Source organism: Ursus maritimus, unplaced genomic scaffold (genome assembly GCF_017311325.1).
Source record: "Ursus maritimus isolate PB19 unplaced genomic scaffold, ASM1731132v1 scaffold_23, whole genome shotgun sequence".
Taxonomy (NCBI): domain Eukaryota; kingdom Metazoa; phylum Chordata; class Mammalia; order Carnivora; family Ursidae; genus Ursus; species Ursus maritimus.
Genome location: NW_024424786.1, coordinates 38,031,541 through 38,053,496, shown reverse-complemented (window position 1 = coordinate 38,053,496; position 21,956 = coordinate 38,031,541). Strand labels below are relative to the sequence as shown.

General features: G+C 49.5%; 1 protein-coding gene across 2 annotated transcripts in view; it reads left to right on the top strand.

The window, feature by feature from the left end:
• Positions 1-20,078, top strand: part of AHNAK (AHNAK nucleoprotein) — an 87,277-nt gene extending 67,199 nt beyond the window's left edge. For both annotated transcript variants that reach the window (XM_040639230.1, XM_040639231.1), the window contains one exon: positions 19,746-20,078. In XM_040639230.1, the coding sequence (XP_040495164.1) occupies positions 19,746-19,784 (39 nt within the window). In that variant the 3' untranslated portion in view covers positions 19,785-20,078. The remainder of the gene's footprint in view (positions 1-19,745) is intronic.
• Positions 20,079-21,956: the final 1,878 nt, after the last annotated feature.

The following is a 21,956-nucleotide window of genomic DNA, read 5'->3' as shown; positions in this document are numbered from 1 at the left end:
TTGTTTCCATTTTGTCATGGACTGTAACTTAGAGGTAATATTTCTGAATGCTCAATTATGGAGAACTCAAAATACTTTTTAGAAATTAGCTCTAAAATCCTCAGGTGCTGTCTTTCGCCTGGGACAATGACAAGTAGAAATGCTTGATGGTCTCCAGACTAGTTACTCTTACTGTTCTTAAAAAGGCAACTTGGAGTCCACTTCTACCACCATACAGACACCTCCCCTCCCGGAAATGCACCTGACCTCCAGTTACCAGGGGTCCTTTGGTCTTCTGGCCTTGATCTCAGCCTCTGCCTTAAAATCCCACTATTCTCATCTCTTTCCATAGCTCAGGGCTTAGTCTTCTGCTCCTCTCTTACTAGCCACCAAGGAAATTCCCCCCCCTTTAATCTTATTTATTTTATTATTATTTAAAAGATTTTATATATTTATTTGAGAGAGAGAGAGGCAGAGAGAGAGAACAAGCAGAGGGAGGGGCAGAGGCAGAGGGAGAAGCAGACTCCTCACTGAGCAGAGAGCCTGATGCAGGGCTCGATCCCAGGACCCTGAGATCATGACCTGAGCCGAAGGCAGACGGTTCACAGACTGAGCCACCCAGGCAGCCCTTATTATTATTATTTTTTAAGTAAACTCTGCCTCCGATGTGGGACTCGAACTCACAACCCAGAGATCAAGAATCACATTGCTCCACGAACTGAGCCAACCAGGCACCCCCAACTCCTTTAATCACAAAAATCAAATTCTTACCAGTTATTTCAAATACCTCCAAACTGTTTAAAGTGAAAAGTGAAAGTCAGCCCCACTGCTCCTGCCAGGATAACCCCTATTCTCTCCGGGAAAGCACCCCGGATTCAAGGCTTCAGGACTGTGTCTGTACATCCGGGACTCCAGTTTCGGCTGCACATTGTTCGCGAGGATCTCTCATTTCAGATACAGCAAATCTTCAGAGTCGTTGGCAGATCCCACTGTAGACAGGGCTTAAGTGACCTGCAAGAGATGTTTCCTGTGTATGGCCTTGAGAAATATATTGGACCTCTGTGTCTCAGTTTCTAATCTGTAACATGTGGGGGGGTCAGGACACCATGGTCCTTAAGCACTCTTTGCTCTAACCCATCTACGTGTCTAGCCTCAATGAGTATTTCTGATTTCTTTTTCTGCTGTTGTCTTTTTTTGTTTGTTTGTTTTGCTCACAAGCCCAGAAGGTGCAGACATCAAGGAGCTGGGGTCACCTTCTGGCTGGCTCACTACATGACCCTGCCAATCACATGGCCCTTCTGGACCTTGTTTTCTCATCTGAGAAATCAGGGACCAGGACTGATCTCCAGGAGACTTTCTGGTTCCGACACCCATGATTTTCATGACTTCCTCCTACCCAAGGGTGACTCCTCTGGTCCTAAGGGAACACTCAGTTCAGGGCAGAGGTTTGCTGCCTTCAGGACAGGGTGGCGATAGTAGGTTTTGTGCAGGGGACAAACTGGGGAACTGGACCCTCTTCTAGAGTCCCAGAGTCAGCTCCTCCTGGTCTGACTTCATTTTTTCATCTGGAGTGTTGTGAAATCCCAGAACATCACCCACGCCCACTCTGAACGCTGAGTACATTTGGGGCGTATTCCAACACCAAGTGAGAGCCATTTGGAGATGACATTTCATCTGCGAGCTTGGAAAACCCCGCTCCTTGTCCTTGTGTGTGATCTGAAGGGGGCTAGGATGGCCAGCCGTCCCGGCTTGCCCTGGACTGTCCCCTGTCCCAGGAAGCCCCGGGCCACCCCAGGACGGTTGGTTCCCCTACCGATGTTCCCCATCAGGGCCTGGCCCGCTTCCTGAGCGGATGAAGGAGCCAGCAGAGGAGTGAGACTCAGAATCAGCTGGGGTGCTTGGTGAATGCAGATTGCTGGGCCCCACTCCGGAGAGCTGATTCAGTCGATCTGGAGGCAGGGACTGGGAATTCGCATTGAACAAGGCCTCCAGGGGGGTCTGGTGCAGGTGGTTCCGGTACCGAACCTGGAGACACACACCAAGCTTGGGGCGATGCGGGGAGCAGAGCCCACCCCTGCCCTCACCTTGCTTGTACCACAGGCAGGAGAAGCCTGGTGGGGAACGAATAACGCTTATGTTGAAATGAACGCTGTGACTTGAGTAGCATGAGGACCGACAGATTTGATTCCTCCTCCCACCCTCCAAAGTAATTCAGTGCTTACAAAGCTCGGCTTTGTTCATTAAGAGGGTTGACTTGGCATTTTTCTGCAGGGGGCCTGCAGGGAGGGTGAGTTAGTAGCAAGAGATGACCATTCCCTGCAGTTTATGTCAGACTCCCGTGTCTCACTACCACCCCTGCTCGGTCTGCTGCATCGTGGGACCCTCGGGTGGAAGGACAAGGGGACCATCTCTAAGGCCCATCGTAGCTCCGATCTTTTGGCATGGGGGGAGGGGGCGAGGAAGCAGCCCTGGTCTTATTCTTGGTAGGTAGCTGTCATTTCTGTTGCTTATGAGCTAACCCTTCTTCTAAGGGGAGTCGATGAACTCGAGTCCCCAAGGGCACCTAGCTACAGGGATGATTTGAAGAGGACCCAAGATGGCTCGCAAAGGGCGAGCTTACTGATGGTTCCAGTGGGCTTGCTCAGTGTCCGCTGCCAAAGAACAAAGTGGCAGAGGCACCCCTCAGAGGGGAGAGCAACGAAGTCCCTTCTCCACAGGTCTTCTGATGAGGAACGCGAGGTTCATGGGCTGGGAGGACACGCCACCACTGGGGTTCCAGGAAGGCGCTGTGGGGCTGTGCCCACTGGCCAGGTTGGCTCTACCCATCGGGCTCATCAAGCTGGTCTGAGAGCTAGGCTGAGGGGGGCTGTCTTAGCTCGGGCTGCTCTAGCAGGAGACCATACACTGGGTGGCTTATTAACACTCGATCTTACGGAAAAGGCCAAGAAGCGTTGCGTGGCTTATTAAGGATAGAAACATATTTCTCGTAGCTCTGGAAGTCTGAGGTCAGGTTCTGGTTCTCCTCCGGATTGGGGCCTGCCAACTTCTCACTGTGTCCTCACATGGTGGAAAGAAGTGAGGGAATTCTGGGAGGTCCCTTATATAAGAGCACTCATTCCATGGCCAGAGCCCCACCCTCATCACTAATCACCTCCTAAAGGCCCCACCTCCTAGTATCATCCTGCTGTGTGCGTGTGGGGGGGGCGGGGGTGGGTAGGATTTCAACAGATGAATTCTGGGGGGACACAAACATTCAGTCTGTTGCAGGGTCCTTCCGGGGACTGGGGCCCTGGGCTCCCCAGGGGTGTGCTGTGATGGCTGTGAGCTGAATCCTGTCTCAGTCATTTATCAGCTGGGTGACCTCAGGTAAGGCATTAACTTCTCTAAGCTTCAGGTTCCCGTTTGTAAAATGGGGTAACGTGCGCTGTGTTGTTGAGAGGATTGAATGAGATAAGCGCGTACACTGCCTTAGCACAGAGCCTGGTGCGGAATAAAGGTTAGGCTTTATTATTATTGGTGACACACAGTGGCTGAGGCCCGTAGTGAGGTCTGTATTAATTTGCTCAGACTACCATAACAAAATGCCACAGACCGGAGGGCTTCTACAACGGAAGATTATCCCCTCCCAGTTCGGCAGCCTGGAAATCCAAGGTGAAGGTGTTGGCGGGTCTGATTTCTGAGGCCTCTGTACTTGACTTGCATGGCTGCCTTCCCACCTTATCCTCATGGGGTCTTTCCTGCACACGTGTGAGTCCCTGTGTCTCTTTGTGGGTGCAAATTTTCTTTTCTTATGAAGATACCGGTCAGACTGGATTAGGACCCACTCTATGGGCTTATTTTAACTTAATTACCTCTTTAAAGACCCTGTCTCCAAATAGTCGTATTTTGAGGTGATGGAGGTTAGGGCTTCCACATATGGGTTTAGGGACACAATTCAGCTCATAACAAGGGCCAGTCTCTGGGCCAGGATCTCTGAGGGTCAGACAGAAAAGGGCCACTCTAGGGAGGCAGACAGGAGAGTGGGTCGCAAGCTCATGTGCACACCCCCCCCCCCACCAGCGCTGTGGTTGACCAGGCAGCCCATCCCATTGGACCATGCTGCCACCTGCAGTGCGTCTAGGATGATGGTCGATGGCTGGGTTTGCCTGGGCCCCAGCCTGGGAGGTGTGGTTGAGATCAGCTCCATGGGTGGAATGAGGAGATGAGTGTGCGGGATATGGAAGGGGGAGCAGAGGGTAGCTCTCAAAGAAACACGAAGATCACAGCCATGGGAATTAGGGGGACAAAACAAAGGCAAGGTTGGGGACCCCTGGGCCCCCAGCCCAGCTCCTTAGGGTTCACAAAACTCTTGCTTGCTTTCAGGGGGTCAGGAAACCCTTTAAAGGAAGGCAGTGTGATAGGTGCTTCAGTGGAGTCCACAGGCCATTTAGGGGCTTCTCATGGGTCCAGTCCGTGCATTTCTTTGGGAAGTGCAAACGTGGGCTTCAGCAGACAACCAGGTGGCTGGGGTGTAGGTCCTCAACTTCTTGGAGCCTTTTAAGGTCAGGCCTAGAGCCCAGCATGGGGGCAGGTGTGCCAGTCCAGTAACGTTCAACCCCAGGATGAGCTTCTGAAGGTCAGTGGTCAAGCCCCCTCCCCTCATCCCCCTCCCACTCTTCTCTTCCACGACGGGCCTCCTGAGCCACTGTGTGGACTTCTCCAACATCCCGGCAGATCTGCGCCGGCTGACTGGGAAAGCCTGGCTTCCTGGACTCAGCATCTCCTTACCTGCCATTCGGCTCTGATTTTGGCTGAAGGCAGGGTCCCGAGGACGGCAGCCTGGTGGCTTGTGGCTGGAGTGAGGGTGGGCAGTGCCCACTGTCACCACGATCATTCCAGCTCCCTCACCTTGATCTCAAGGCTGTCTTGGTTTCAGCATCTTATTCATGTCAATTATTTAAATGATTTGGGATGTGATAGTCTCTCTGTTCACAGTCATTCCGAGGGTGCTAGAGGTGGGAGATGGCATTGTTTTCAAACGCTTTGGCTGTCTCAGAATTAACTTAGAGTTTCTGACCGTGCACATGGCAGAAGGTATTTAGACACAGTTCTTTTAGGGGAGATGTGTTCCTGGGGCAGAGCCCCTGAATCCAGACTAGAATTCAAACTTTATCCTCTACTTAAAGGGTCTCCTCAAGCCACCCCCTCCTCTAGGGGAGCTGAAACGCTCTGGAGAACTCGCTTAGCTCCTATGGGCACCAGGTCGTAACCTTCTTGGAAAGAGAGTCATGTGGTGCCAAGTGCAAGTCCTGGGTTCAAATCCTGACTCTGCTGTTGACAAGCTGGGTCTGCTGGGGTGTTTCTGAGTCTCCGTTTCCTTATTTCTGAGTTGTTGTGCCTGACACATATTAAGTACTCAAAAAATCATGGCTGATTTTATTCTTTTTTTTAAAAAAGATTCTTTATTTGAGAGAGAGAGAGAGAGAGACAGAGAACGAGTGGTAGGAGGAGCAGAGGGAGAGGGAGAAGCAGACTCCCCGCTGAGCGGGGAGCCTGATGCAGGGCTCCATCCCAGGACCCTGAGATTGTGACCTGAGCCGAAGGCAGACGCCCCCTGATTTTATTCTTATTGTTATCATTCATTCAACTTCCTCAGCCCAAATGCATTGAGTATAGTGGTTTTCCCAGGAATGAGGATAAGGCGGAAGAAATGACCTTGGAGCCACACTGGTCCTCAGGGAAGCTCATGAGTGACAAGGTGGACAAGAGTGATGACAGCCAGCTCGAAGGCACCGCTCAGTAGAACAACCTGAATGGTGGGAGAAAGCAGAGTCAGTTTTAAAATATCTGAAGCGCTCCTTCTGACATGCCAAGATAATGCTCTTTAGGCTTCTGTAAAGGCAGTGCCTAGACATGGATAGGGTTTGGAGATGGGATGCTCCTGGGACACCCTACTTTGTTTTGGGTAGCAGATGTGCAGAGGGTCCTCATATTATTCTTGCAAAATTTTCAGGAACCCCTCTTACAACTTTACGGGTCCCGTTGTGTGAGCCCAGGAAGAGCTCAGACTCAGGGGACAGGGGTTGTGGAGGACACCCACTGACTTCGATCTCCATCACCCCCCCCCCCAGCTTGGGAAGTCTTAGATGAAGGTCAAATAAAACCATGGCAGGGACGGCGAGAGCACTACTGAGGCAGTCACTGGGGGACTGACGGTCCCCTGCCTGCCTTCTCCACCCTCCAAATAAAAGCAGCTGGTAAGAAACTACAGGAATCCAACTGACCCCCCCCAACCCACCATCACCTGGGGGCAGAGCCCCCTCCTGCAGACAGTGCAATGGAACAGGCTCTGTGTCTTGGTAGGTACAACCCCAGCCTCTGGAGCAGGGCTGCATCCAGGTCTGGCTCCCCACTTACAAGCTGTCCTTCTTTTTTTAAATTAATTAATTAACTTGAGGGGGGTGGGGAGGGACAGAGGGAGAGGGAGAGAGAGAGAATTTCAAACAGCTTCCCCGCTGAGTGCGGAGCCTAATGAGATGCGGGGCTCGATCTCATGACCCTGAGATCATGACCTGAGCCCAAATCAAGAGTGGGATGCCTAACCACCTGAGCCACCCAGGCATCCTACAAGCTGTTCTTAATTAGCCTCTGCTTCCCCCTTGCTAAAAAGGGGATAATAATAGCCACACACATCATAGCAGTGCTGTACAGATAAGATGAGACTATAAATGTGAAATACTGGGCACGCAGGAAGAAATGTTATCTGTTGTTGTGATTACTCTCTTTGGGGTGGGATTTGTGCTCTGCCTGGAGGCTTCTTGGGAATACATTGCTAATTGTCACAGGCCCTGAAGTGCCATCTGTCCTGTGAGATTATTATTATTTTTTTGAGACTAAAGGCTTTTGGTCTTCTAGAGAACCTTTTTTTTTTTTTAAGGATTTTATTTTTAAGTAATCTCTACACTCAATGTGGGTCTTGAACTCACAACCCTAAGATCAAGAGTCTCCATCCCCACCGACTGAGCTAGCCAGGCGCCCCTGGAGAGTCTTGTTAGTAAGCAAACATTCTAAGCATTCCAGCAACTGTCCTGCCAGGTGGCTCGCTGGGCAAGGACCTGGGGTGGGCACAGGGTGAGTGTCTGGGGTTGCAGAGGGACCTGGAAGAACATCGGGCCAGACGACAACTCTCTGACCCGACGTTTTGTCCTGGGCTGCATTCCCCAAACCACCCATGTTATTTAAACTGAAGTCTAGCCCCCAGGATTGTTCTGAAGTTTTGGTGCAGGAGAGATGAGTTGAGACCCGCTCTTGGCATGTGGAGGTGAAACCGCTGGCCCACAGCTAGAAGGGCCGGCTGAGATGTTGGCCCTTCCTGGAATCCTGAACTGGTCTCTCCACCACCCTTCCCCATGACTGCTTTTTTTTTTTTTTTTAAGATTTTATTTTTATTTATTTATTTGATAGAGATAGAGACAGCCAGCGAGAGAGGGAACACAAGCAGGGGGAGTGGGAGAGGAAGAAACAGGCTCATAGCGGAAGAGCCTGATGTGGGGCTCCATCCCATAACGCCGGGATCACGCCCTGAACTGAAGGCAGACGCTTAACCGCTGTGCCACCCAGGCGCCCCACCCCATGACTGCTTTTTGAAAAGGTCATGAGCTTTTGATATTTACTTCAGCCATCATCTACCGAGTGGCTGCTGTTGTGTTAGGCGCCCAGAGTGCAAAGAGGAGAGGGATGTCCCAGTCTGTAAGTCCAACGAGCCTAGGGCTGGTGGCTCTTGGACCTCCCTGCTGACAACTTCCTGTCCCCTCCCTGGTGGAGAAGGGCCAGGAGGGCGTTCTGCTCCTGGAGACAGCAAGAGCAGAGGCTTGGAGGTGTAACAACGCGGTACATTCAGGAAGTGAGCGGCCCCAGATGGAGGAGTAGGTCATGTGGGTGGTCAGATAGTGAGACCAGGGAGTCCTTATCTTCGGTGAGTGGAGCCACTGGAGGTTTTTATATGGGGGAAATGACACGTGCTGGCTTTCGTTTTTCTTGTAATAGCTATCACAACGATTGGTATTGAGCATTTCTTGTGATAGGCATTAAATAAGGCTTTACCAAGTTATCTTGTTCTTTTTCAAGATTTATTTATTTATTTGAGAGAGAGAGCGCATGTGCTCGCGACTGAACGGTGGGGAGGGGCAGAGGGAAAGGGAGAGAATCCTGATCAGACTCCCCAGTGAGCATGGAGCCCAACGTGGGACTTGATCCCAGGACCCTGAGATCGTGACCTGAGCCAGAATCAAGAGCCTGCCACTTAATGGACTGAGCCACCCAGGTGACCCCCAAGTTATCTTATATAAGCCCCTTTTACAGATGAGGCTGGGAGAGCCCACAAAACCCAATCATGTAGCGGCAGACAAACCCACGTCTATCCAACACCAAAGCCCTTGCTATTAACGGCTCTTCAACCTCCCTGAACCTCAGAGTCCCCATCTATAATACTTCCCTCATGGGGTTGTTTAATGAACTTAAGGAGTATGTGGGCTCTTGGTACAGTGTCTAGCACATTGTAAGCGCTCAGTGAATGTTAGTCACTGTTATTTTTGGTATTGTTGTTGTTATCTGTTGCAGAGAGTGCCGCTGGCATGCCAGGTGTTGGGTGGTACCTTGATGTTCGAAACCACATGGGCTGGCATGAGTAAACCGCGCTAGAAAAGCCACTCCTGCCCGAGCAGGGTGCTGACTAGGGTTCGGGGCCAGAGTCTGCCTGCACCCACCCCAGTTGCTGTGGTTACCGACCTGGGCACCTCATTCGATCTGTCACGGGTGCCTCTCCAGCTCAGGTCTGGGTGACCCCGTTCCCACAACTGCTTCTCTGAGGCTTCCTGCTGCACCCTCTGGTTTCCGTTCTGCTGCCGCTAAGTGGTGGCCCACCCCGCCAGTGGCAGAATGGTGGATGGACTGGGGGGACCGAAGTCCAGGAGGCTGTTGGAAGTCTCCAGGGGAGACAAGGTCAAGGCTGGAAGGGCACAGTCATGGGAATGGAGAGAGAAGGCAACTTTTGGAATATTTTGGATTTAAACCGAGATGTGGCAATCTAACATCACAAGGAGAAGACAAAGGGAGATGTGAAAAATAATATCTCTCACTTAAATGGCCTGATTACCCTACTGTTGCCCTTTCCATGCTCCCCTCTGTGGATCTCATCCATTCCCATGGCTTTAAATACGTTTTTAGGCTGACAGTCTCCAAATTCCCAATTCCCTGACCTCCAGCCTTGAGTACTTAGCTGTCTCTTGCTCTCTTCACTTGGTTGGCTCGCAGGCATTTCAAACACAACATCTCCAAAATAGAACTCCCAAAATGATTTGCCTGCCTCACCCCCAAACCTGTTTTTCCATCTCAATCAATGGTACGACTCTTCCTTGCATTAAAGCTAGAAAATATGGGGATCAACTTTGATGCCTCCCACTTCCTTACCCCTGGGATTCCCTCCATCAGCTAGTCCCATAATTTCTACCTTGGGGATATATCACAAGGGAAACACGTCACCATCTGCACTGCCACCATCCTGGGCCAAGCCACTTCCATCTCTCACCGGGGTGACTGTGAGTCCACATTGCCTCCCCTCGTCTATTCTGTCTCCAAATTCCAGCCACAGTGATCTTTTAGGAACTTAGATTTGGCTGTTAATCATCTTACCTCATGAATTCCAACCATGCTTAGCATAACCACCAGCACCTTCCTGAGGCTTACAAGGTCCTGCACGGATCTCAGCTTCATCTGCCTTCCTCCTCCCCTTCACTCTTCTTCAGCCCCACCTGCTTCCTTGCAGTCCCCATAACATGCCAAGTCTTTCCTTCCTTGGGTCCTCACCCATGGTTCACATTGTTCCCACTGTCTGGAATGTTGTGCCCCATCGTTGCCAGTTCCTTTTCCTCCTTCAAGCTTCAGCCTAAATGTTCCCTCTCAGGTCACTGCCTACAGCCTAAGGAGGTTCCACCATCTTTCTCAACACCCTCTTTCGTTAATCACTTCATTCAGAGGATGCACTGATCACAAGTTGAGATTTGTTATTTTTTCATCTTGTTTATTGCTTGTCTCCCCCTCCAGAGTGTCAACTCTAGGAGGCCAGCCAGGCACATAAGAAGGTGCCAATAGATATTTGTTGAGTTAGTAAGCAGGTAGACAAAGGGCACACACCTAGGCAGCACAGAGGGCCAGGAGAACCCCTATATTCTTGGGGTGGGCAGAGGGGCTGTCTAAGGGTCATGGAGACTTGAGAATGAGGGACAGGAGAGAAGTGTCAGTAACCAAGAGAGGAGTGCCATAGTGGTTGGGGATGCTATTGGCTCCAGGTAACGGCAACCTGTCCAGTGGCGATGTAGACAGAGATGATTTTTCTCATAGTCAGAATGTTTGGTGGCAAAGCTCTGGGCAAGTGTTGCTGAGGTGCTCTTGGCCTTCCCTCAGCTTCAAGCATCACATCCTCACACAACTGAGTTCAAAGACAGGAAACAGGGAGCAGCATGGGGCAGACATCCTCCTCACATGTCTCTCTCTTATTGGTGGGGGGTGGGATGTTGGAAGGGCTTTGTCCAGAAGACTCCAACAGATGTTCCTCCACATTCCGCTGGTTAGAAAGGACACATGCCTGCCCTTGGACCAGGGCCTGTGCCCACCCTGCTGAAATAAAAGAATCTCTTTCCTGTCCTTGAACAAAGTTGGGCTTGTGCCAGCTGAGGAGAAGGGGAATGGCTTTTGAGTAAGCAATGCACAGTGTGCTCTAAGCACATTTCATCAGGAAGAGTTTTTTTTGTTGGTTTGATTGAGGTAAAAGGGTCAGGTAGGGTGGGTATTGAGCAGTGGCTGCCAGAGTTGATGCTTATAGACTATTTGTGGTCCTTGAGAGAGCAGTTCCCATAGAGTGGTTGGGCTGGGCTGCCCACTGCAGGCTTAGGAATTAGTGGGAGAAATTTAGGAGAGGAAGGTGGACTACCAGGAAGTTTGATGTTAAAGGTAAGAGGAGAGATGGGACAATCTCTGGCCACAGGAGGCAGACACAGAGATCTTTCCAGTTTGGGGCAGATTTGAAGATGTTTATTGGATGAGCCAAAGAAGCCAGCAGGAGAGAAGGGAAAGCAAAGTGGGGTAGTTGATTTCCTTGCCTTGAAAGAGGCGTGGGGATGGGTTCAGGTGCACAAGAGGGGGTGGCTGTTACTGGACAGAGTGGGGAGGCTTTTCTGGAGACTCAGATGCCTTCTGAGATGGGAGAAGGGTCGCAGGATGGTGAAGATGCCCAGGGATGAAGATTCCCCTCACTCTCCTTTGTGTGACAATGGACTCATTTAGAGAGCGAACGGGTGACCTTGACATTTCCAGTACCTTTGTTTTAACATTCTGATATAACAGACGAACAACAACAACAACAACCCCAGATCCACTTGTGTGGTTGTACACTGGAAAGTCCAAGGACAAAGCCTGATCCTTGGATTTTCTTGTTTAGACGGACAGAGCGGCCCGGCACATGGTCAAGGGTGTGGTTATGATATCATGCCGTCCAGAGGGTGCAGGACACTTAACAGACAGCACAGAGCTTCCAGATCCTGCAGCCGATGGGCAACAGGGTGGAGGGGGAGCGCCCTGAGTTGGGCAGAGAGGACTCAGGTCCCAGGTCCAGGCGTACCACTTACAAGCTGGGGTTCACTGGTGTCCTTCAAGCCTGTGACCTCATCTGCAGCGGGTTGGGCTGTGACAGCTCCTCTCCTCCCTCCTCGCCCACACGTTTAAAATGTGCATGCTCCTTACTGGGAGCTAGGGGAGTGCCCTGCCCTCTCCATGTCCCTCTCTGGGGAGTTTTGACCCTGCTCAGTACCCCTTGGAACAGGACGGTGTTTTCTTTCACCATTAACCCTGGTCCCTCACTTCTGGCATCTTTTCCCCTTTGTTTTGGGGAATGATGGCATAGGGCCCAGCTAGTAGAATTGGGAGCCAAACCTTTCTCCTCTATTTATTCAGATCGTAGCTATGGATGCAGCAAAAAGCAAACAGAAGTTTGACTAGATATATGAGCTCAATATTCCACAACATTTGAAGCTGGTGCCTACGTACGTAGGAGGCATAAAACACAACATTATGTTAGAATGAATAATAGCCCCAACAGAAAAAAAGAGTGTGTTTTTAAGAAAAAATCCTTAGCAGAAATGTTCAGATGGTAAGTTGGTAAGATTGACATTGGCTCTGTATGTCTCCGCCTCAAGAGCTCGTTAATGTCCACCCACATCGTGTGCTGCCTCTTGGGGCGTGAGCTCTGAAGGGGACACGTCTTCTCTTAGGCCACCCTCGTTAGCTGGCATGTGAGGTTGGATGCTGACCTCAAGAGGGCTCTGTGCATGTCTCATGGCTTCGCTGGGGGATGCTGATGTTGGTAAGAAGTGAGGAGCGGGATCGTTTAGTCCCATCAAAGCTACCACAGTCAGATCAGTCCTGCCCATCCCTGGGTCGCCTGGACTCTACTTCCTCCTGACCCAAATGTGACAAATGATAGTTTTTCCCTCATGGGCTGGCTATGGGGATTCGATGAGTTTACCCCTGTGAAGTGTCTAGGAAAGTGCCCAGGTGGGATCAGTTACTCAACCCACAAACAGAGTGCCAGCCACTTTTGGGAAGGAAGCCCCAGATGCATCTCTGCCCTCAAAGAGTCAGCCTCTAGCTGGAGAAAGAACATGGACCTTGTGGAAATCAATCGAGAACCAGAGCAACCTCCAAGACCGGCCCTTCCCAATGGCATGGACGACTTCCTGGAGGGCCAGCAGCTGCTGGGTGGGGCGCACTGTCAGCCGGCCCTGCTTAATCTCCTGGCAGCCGAAGCAGCGAGAAAGGAGAATCTGGTATTCATTGTGTGGTTGTTTCTAATTTCCTTCTGCTTTCGAGATCCTCTTCTGAGGGAGAACAATGCCCTGAACAAGGCTCAGGCTTCCTTGTCCAGGCACCCGCCCAGCTGTGGGGGAGGTGGCGCCCCAGAGAATACAATGGCCGGCACTCCAAGGGCAGATGGCGTTTGACTCCTGTCCTCTGAGAGCGCTGGGGACAGTGGGGTTTGGCAGCTGGTTCGAATCCCAGCCTATTGTTTGCTGTTATATCCCTGGGGCTTTAAGCAAGTCCCCCCCCCCCCCGTCTCATTCATGAGTGGTATTTATAAACTGTCTCTATTTGCTGAGGAAGGACAGTCCTTCCTGTGTCACCAGGTACAGGTACAAATACAGAAAAGTTTGTCCGAGGCTGGGTGGGCGGAAGGGGCCATGGAACTCCCATAGGACCTAGATTCTGGAACCATCAGCCTCCGCCATGTGCCCCCATGCCACCATACCCCCAGAAGGAGAGGGTGGTGTTGGGTCCTTGGCAGCATTGCCCTGGCCAGGGCCAGCGCACAGACCGGTGTGGGAGGGATCCTCAGCAGAGGGCCTTGGGCCGGACATTTCCCCAGCCAGTGTCTTGTAAGTCTGGTGGGAGCAGGAGGCCCAGGACCGGGACCAAGGAAAGGGCACAGTTTCCTCATCCCTTTCTGTCTTCATACTTGGCCTCTTGTTTGTGGATCTCAGGACATTTACCAGCCTTGCTGGGTTTCTCTTTTACCACCAGAAAGAGGAGAGAATCCAGAAGTGAGTGACCCTCACGTGGGACAGGGCAGGAGAAGGCCGAAGGGCTGACTAGGGTCTTTCAAATCCACAGGGCTTTACTGAGGCAGGTGGGAAGCCGATGTGCAAGGGCTAGGGCAGGGCAGCCGCCTGTGCGTGGGGGGCCCCCACTTAAGTCCATCCAGTGCCACCATCACCCTCTCTGCACATTCACATGCCCTCTGTGCACTGTTTGTTTAATGGTGCTCTTGAAATAAATTTATTTTTAAAACCTCACATTTAATTAAAAAGAAATCTTGGTCACTACCATAAATGAAATCTGGCATTTTTCTAATAATCGTTGACACGAGTTCATAATTGTTAAAATGAAAATATTCATCACGGAACCACTGAAGTCTTGGGCTTTGTGTAAGTTCCTGGTGTGGACTTTTATACACAAGGGGGTCTCCATGGGTGTCTGATGGCGACATTTGGGGCGAGCTTGGTGTTGGCAAGAAGTAATGAGTAGGGTGATTCACGCCTACGGGTGACCCCGTCGAAGACGTTTCAGGAGGGCATCCCTGCTGCTTGACCTGAGGCCCCCGGCTCCAATCCAGCATCTTCAGTGTGGGAGAATGACAGTGTCTCCTTCAGAGGCTGGGTGAGGATGGACTGAATTCACATTTTTATAAGGTGTTTAGCAGTGTCTAGTGTATAGTAAGCGCTCAGTAGGCGTTACAGCCACGGTAACGCGGGAGGTTCCGGGTGAGGGCTGCCCTGGGGGCGGGGTCCCTCATCTGCCTGCTTGGCTGCAGGGCCAGGACAGACCCGAACTCCAGGTTCCCTCCCGCTCTCCACCCACCTCTGTTGCTCTCCAGCTCCCCTGTTGGGACAGGTGCGGCCAGGTGGTATGCCCATCATCACCCTCATGATGACAGAATTAAACCTAAGATGTGATCATGGCATTAGTCATCTCAGAACACTCCCGTGGGGATAGGTGGTCATCCGTGTCCACTGGAGGCTCTGGAACAGACTGTCAGAGACCAGCACTCATGTGCACACGTGGGGGGCTTGTCGGATCTGAGGCTGCTGCTCTCTCTGAGCAGCTCTGGTTGTTTCTGGAATAGGACGCACGGCTTGGAGGGAGAAAGTTGCTGTGGGAAGCAGTCCCAGGTTCCCTGGTGGGACTGGAAATTCTGCCTCAAGCCCTGGAATTCTGACTTCCTGTTTGGCCTGGCTTTGTTCCCCCACATATTTGGCTCGGGTGCACCCTCTCCCTCCCCCCGGGATCCGGGATCCATTTCCTCATCTGTAAAATGAGGGGGTTGCACTAGATCATATCGAAGGCTCTCTTCAGCTTGAAAAAGCTATGATTTGCCTCCCACCCCCTTACTGTTCCCTTGGGCCTCTTGATTGACAGAAGGAAGGTGGGAAGGAAACGGGAGGAACCGAGAGAGCTGTGCGTCCTACAAGGTACAGGACAGGCCCCAAAGCACAGGAGTTTTCAGCCCCAAATGTCCGTGGCACTGAGGCTGGGAAACCTTGCGTGGGGGGGAGGTGAAGGGAGGAAAAAGCAAAGGCGTCATAACTGCCCTAGAGATGAGAAGTGGGTAGGTGAATGATGATAAAAGGGTAAATCCAGGGAGAAAAGAACATGCGTGGGGAAAAGGTTTATAAAGGGCGGACAGTGAAAGTTGCTAGGATGGGAAGAATGTGTCTGCCAAGTGATCACAGCTAGAGTTTTGGAGTAAGCTGCTGGCCTGAGAGTGTAAACAGTACTGAGGGGGACTGATATCCTCCCTTCTCTTTTCTGGCTCATTTTGGAAGATGCCCCCTTCCCCCAATTAGGGTCTCTGGAATTACAGCAATGCAGCCAGTCAGCAATGGTGCCCTTTGATGCTCTAAATTGGCCTTAGGATAACAGACTGGTTGGTCCAAAACAGGCAGTCATTATCATGTGAGCAACAGCATGCAAACCAGTCATGGTGAGTTTTTCTGTGCAACCTTTGCTCCTTATTGAAATAGCAGCTAATCTCCAGCTCTAGAGGAAGATACCGGGGAAAGCAAGATTAAAGGAAATTAACATAGAGAGGATGTCTTCATGACCTTGGGGGTGGGCAAAATTTTCTAAAACAGAATGCCCAAAGCACTGACTATAGAAGAAAAATTGGTAAGTTGAGCTTTATCAGAATTAAAACATCTCCTCATCAAAAGGCACCATTAAAAACATGGAAAGGTAAGCTTCAGACTCAAAAGAAATCTGCAATACATACATTCCACCAAGTGTTCATTTTCAGGATATGTGAAGAACCATGATAAATCAAATCAGAAGGGCACCTGGGTGGCTCAGTCGGTTAAGCTCAGGTCACGATCTCAGGGTCTTGGGATGAGTCCCGCACCAGGCTCCTCACTCAGCAAGGAGTCTGCTTGTCCCTCTCCCTCTGCCTCTGCCCCTCCCCCTGCTTGTGCTTAGTCTGTCTCTCTCAAATAAATCAATAAAATCTTTTTAAAAAATTCTTAAAATAAATCAGTAAGAAAAAGATGAGGACCCAATAAAAATTGGGCAAAAGACTTAATAGATGCTCACAAGATAACATATCCAGATGGCCAAACAAACTATAAAAAGGCGTTCAACTTCATTACTCATCAGGAAGATGCACGTTAAAACCACAAGGACATACCACTACACACACACCCCGCAGCTAGAATGAAAAGAGTGACAGTACCAGGTGCCACGGAAGATAGGGAGCCACTGGAACTACCATGCATTGCTATGGCGACTGCTGAAATGTACAATCACGTAGGAATATTGTTTGGTAGTTTCTGTTTAAGCTAGAGATATGCCTACTTCTTACCTCCGTCATTCCCCTCTGGGTATACGTATCTAAGAGATATGACAACACAGAGATATGTGCAGAATGTTCAAAAGCATTGTCTCCACATTTGAAATTCCCATCAACTGGAGGTTGAAGCAATAAACAAACGGTGGTATACTCATACACAGAGCGCTACACAGCGGTGAGAGCTTGCACGTCGCAGGATTTCATCACTACGAAGTTCGGTAGGAGGCAAAGCTAAAATATAAAGGGTCAAATCATAGTTATATCTAGTGGAGCTATGGCCTGAGAAGGAGCATGAGAGAACCTTTTGGGGTACTAGAAATATTCTATGTCTGGACTGGTACTTACATAAAATGCATATACATGTAAATGATTATCAAGCTGTCCATTTATGTGTTTTATTTTATTTCATTTTTAAAAGATTTATTTATTTGAGAGACAGAGAGAGAGTGAGCGGGGGCAGGGGTGGGGGATAGGGGTGGGAAGGGGCAGAGGAAGAGAAATCCTCAAACAGGCTTCCCACTGAGGGCTGAGCCTGACACATGGGGCTTGATCGCAGGATCCTGAGACCGTGACCTGAGCTGAAACCAGGAGTCGGGTGCTCAGTTGACTGAGTCACCCAGGCACCCCAATTATTTTATTTTATTTGACTTTATTTATTTTATTTTATTTATTATTATATTATTTTATTTCATTATTATTATTCATTTATTATTATGTTTCATTTATATTAATTTATATTGTATTATTTTTATTTATATATTTATTGTATTTATTTATTTTATGTTTTTATTTTAATTGCAGTTAGTTAACATACAGTGTTATATTAGTTTCAGGTGTGCAATAATGTAATTCAACCCTTCCGTACATCCCTCTGTGCTCATCTTGACCAGTGCACTCCTTATGTACTTGACTATATATTCGATGTAGGTTAGACTTCGATTTAAAAAAATGAAAAGAAATGCAGATTCTCATGTCCAAGGGAAGTAGTAATGACAGCAATTTATTGAACACTCAAGGTATGCTAGATGTTTTATATAAATTATTTCATTGAATCCATCCAAACCACCCTGTCAGCTAGGTATTATTCTCATTTTACAGAAGACGAAACTGAGACTTCATAAGGAAAATAGCTTCCCGGAACCTCACCGCTGCAAAACACAGGATCAAGAACCTGCACCACTGTCCATGTTCTTGCTACTTGGCTTGGGATCTTAGGGTGATGCTGGTGCAGCATCAAAGCTTCCCCTCCAAGCACCAAAGCCGTAGATACAATTTTTTTAAAAGATTTATTTATTTATTTGACACAGAGAGAGAGACAGCCAGCGAGAGAGGGAACACAAGCAGGGGGAGTGGGAGAGGAAGAAACAGGCTCATAGCAGAGGAGACTGATGTGGGGCTCGATCCCAGAATGCCGGGATCACGCCCTGAGCCGAAGGCAGACGCTTAACGACTGAGCCACCCAGGCGCCCCCATAGATACCATTTTTAAAAAAGATGTATTTATTTATTTATTTATTTATTTATTATTTACTTATTTATTGTTTATTTATTTTATTATTTATTTGTTTTTATTTGAGAGAGAGAGAGAAAGAGCGTGTGTGGCCACGGGGGGTGGGGGGGCAGAGGGAGAGGAAGAGAGAATCTCAAGCAGACTCCATGCTGAGCGTGGAGCCTGATGCAGGGCTCGATCTCACGACCCTGAGATCACGACCTGAGCTGAAACCAAGAGTCGGACACTCAACCGACTGAGCCACCCAGGCACTCTGATACCATTTTTTAAAGAACACCTCGTCACGTCTCCTGATATTCCAGGATTTAATCTCTCTACTGTCTTAAAAAAGAAGGAAAAAACCCCCCAACATTGAATGGGGAAACTTCCCATGAATTTGTTCTAACTGGGAGAAGAACCTGTGGTTTCCTACCCACCCTGCTCACCCTAACTGTTCTGTGTTGTAAATTCTCTGAGAAACAAGTATTGAGTATTGGCCACAGCTGTCAATACTGGGAGCCAAGCTTGAGCTCCAGCTCTCTCTTCTTAAACTGGGAGGCTCTCGGGAAGTTACTTAGCTTCTCAAAGCCTTGTTGCCTTGTCTGTATAAAGGGGACAGTGGTACTTACCTTATAGTTTCATCGCAAGGGTTGAATGAGGTCTTACCTAAAAAGTGCTCAGCTCAGCAGCAGGATCATAGCAAGTGCCCAGTAAAGGGTCGTATAGAAACGTCAAAGCTGACACTACATTGATTCCACCCGGGCCTCTTAAAGAGGCTTAGCACCTTTCTCCTTCAAATGATTCAGCACACATATGAAAAAAAGAGTGACACTAATGATTTCTCTACGAAGTGGAGATACTTTGTGGGTTGGGTCAATCTCAGTGCTTTAGTAAGGGGTGGGGGAGGGAAGTCATTTTCAGCTAGACTGGGCAGAGAGAGGTATTAGGTGGGTGGGACTTTCTGAAATGGGTAAGATTTTGTCACAGAGACAGGACCAGGAAGGGGGGCGAGGGGAGGAGGTGGTACTCAGAGGGCAGAGGGGGAGTCTGGGAGTGGTGAGCCTGCCATTTTGGGAGGGCGCCTAAGTTTTATGCAGGAACGAGTGGAAGATAAGATTGGAAAGGAAGACTGTCTCCAGATGAGGCCCCACCAAGGACGCAGGACTCTGTCTGTAGGAAGAGGAGTCACTGGCCATGGTTGAGCAGGGAGGGTGTAAGATGAAGCCAGACCCACATGGGAGGTCAAAGTGACTGGGCCAGGAGGCCAGTGAGGAGAGAAAAATGCAGGTTCAGGTGGGGAGGAGTTTGGTGTGATCCAGGTGGAAGCAGCAGCATGGAAAGGAAGGGGTAAGTAGGTGGGGAGTGTGTGTGGGGGAGCTCCTGAAGTCTTGGAGCCCATTTCTTGAGTTTATGAAGCAGAGAGAAAGTCTGTGTGGAGATGGTAATGGAAGGCATTTCTTAATGGCTGAGACTGGAGGGGGTGCACCTCCTCCTTTCCTGGGTCCTCACCTTCAGTCTATTTGCATGTCCTCAAGAACACAGTGTCCTCTTCTGGTTTCAGGCTTGCACGGGGCACTCGAAGAACAGACACAGGCTTTCTACAAACTTCCTTTCCACCCTCACTGCCTAGGAACCACACGGAGGGAGGTGTATCAAGACCAAAACAGATCCAACAGCAGAGTAGTTTCCAAATCTAGCCCTCCCGAAGACAAGAGTTTGTTCAGATGCTCTACCAGGGGGTCGGAGGGATCTTTTCCCAACCCGTGCAAAGCCAAGGAACAGCCTCCTGATTTTATGGAGAGATGCACACAGTGTTTTGAATAAAAATCCCCCTGTTATTGTTGTTTTACAGATCTGTAGCTGTGGCCAGGAAGAAAGCCGCCCCCTCTGAAAGTTGTTTTTGTGACTGCTCTTTGGAGCATTGTTCTAAAAATGGGAAATTACATATTGCTGTGCCAAAGGAAACAAACACCTGCAGTTAAAGGAATACCTTCCACGAGGTGGCTTTTAGAGCCCCGGCCCGTTCTGGACCCAGGGCTGCCGCAGAAGTTCCACTCGGTGCGTTTCTTCACTTCTGACGGGATCGGGTGTGGGCTTACATTTGTAACTAGGGTGGCCTTTGGCAACTATAGGGCTCTGGTGATTGTCTTTCACTCATTCATTCAATAAACATCTATCGAGCATCTATGCTGGGTCAATGTTGGTGGTTTTCACTACTCCCTTCCCCAGTGCTAAAAATCGGGAGCGTGGGGCACCTGGGTGGCTCAGTGCGTTAAGCGTCTGACTCTTGATTTTGGCTCAGGTCATGATGTCAGGGTTGTGAGGTCGAACCCCGTGCTGGGGTCTGAGCTGGTTGTGGAGTCTGCTTAAGATTCTCTCTCTCTCTCTTAAATAAATAAATAAATTCAAATAAATAAATAAATAAAGTTTAAAAAAAAATCACAGGGAGAGTTGGCTTCCGGTCACTTTTTATTAATTTTCAGAGTCAGTGCCTGACTTCTGCCTCCATATCATGAGGCACTAGGGAGAGCCCCAGCACATTCTCTCCCTCCTTTCTCTTTCCTCTTTATCAGTCTACAAAAATAAAAATGTTATTTTTAGCCTGTCAGTCAATACGTTTCTTTACGCATAAGATTTTTCAAAGTTTCCAGTTACAGGGGATACATACGGAGACTCTTGTTCTACGATGTGAGACATCGAAAGGTAATATTTTGGTTATCTGGTTAATAGTTAACATTTATCCACATTGATATAATTGCAAAATAATCAGGTCTTGAAATTCATCAAGGGTGAAATGAATACATTTCAGACAGATTCGTGGTTTAGAGAGAATCCAGTTTTATAAGCTGATCTCATCTTTATTGGAAGCAAGAGAGACAGGAGCAAGGCGAAACAATGAATTTACAACTTTTTGGAATACGTTGACTGTGGTTAGAACTTCCCACCCAGGAACACGTGCGATCCTCCGATGGGCTGGCCAGAGAGTGATGGCAGATCTTCTTTGGGAGTCAGGGTTATCTCTCGGGGGCCTCTTGCCGACCGACGTGGTCCCGCCTGGAAGAAGAGAGATGGGGATAAAAAGGCTCTCTACGTCTCTAACGTGTTTAATCTACTGTCTCAGTTTCCACATCGATCTCAACGTTTCCACCAGAGGCTTGGAAGCAGGACCCTGCTGTGCTGGATTCATATTTGAGTGCTTTTTTCCCCCCTTTTGCTTACCTGGATTTTCTAATTTTTCTTCAGGAACTGACAAGATAACACAAATTTGGATCACGCCCTCACGGGGCTCACGTTCGAGAGAGGAAAGCAGACATAAGCGAACATACTCCAGGGAGATAAGTGTACGACAGAGCCTAGATGAAGTGCGATGGTGGTAGAGAGAGCCCCCGGGCCTCGGGGCCGCAGGGGCAGGGCGGGAAGAGCCCAAGAGCTGAGTCTTGAAGGACCCGCAAATTTGCTAGATGTGGCAGAGAAATACAGGTGCCCATACAGGATGCCCAGTGAAACCTGAATTTTAGATAAATGATGGATTTTTTTCTTAGTATAGCTGTGTTCCAGATATTGCATGGATCACAAAGGGCGGAGTGTGGATCTTCAGGTGACTTGGAGAAGCGGAGGTACTTCAGGCAGTGGGAAGTGCCTGCAGAGGTGCGGAGATGGGAGCTGCGTGGATGCGGTGCGTCTTTCGGATGTAAACTCACAGGAGTGTAGATAAGTGTCCCCTGAGGAAGGAGGTCTGCCCACCAGGAGGACCCTCTGTTTGGCGCTGTTGGCATCCGGTTTCCTGTTTGCTTGCCCTTCCTTCCATTCCTCTGTCTTCCATAGACCGCACGCTTGGGGTGTCGGGGAACAGATGAGAAGTGGGACCTGGGTCTTTCTCCCGGCTTCGTCGCCTGGGAACCTGTGTGAGGGGACAGAATGAGAAGGGCTCCATCTCTCAGAGGAGGCAGCACACTAAGCCTTCAGACCCGTAGCTGCAACCGGATCACATTTATTTGCAAAGATTTTATTTATTTAAGAGAGAGCGAGAGTGGGGGGAGGGGCAGAGGGAAGGGAGAAGGAA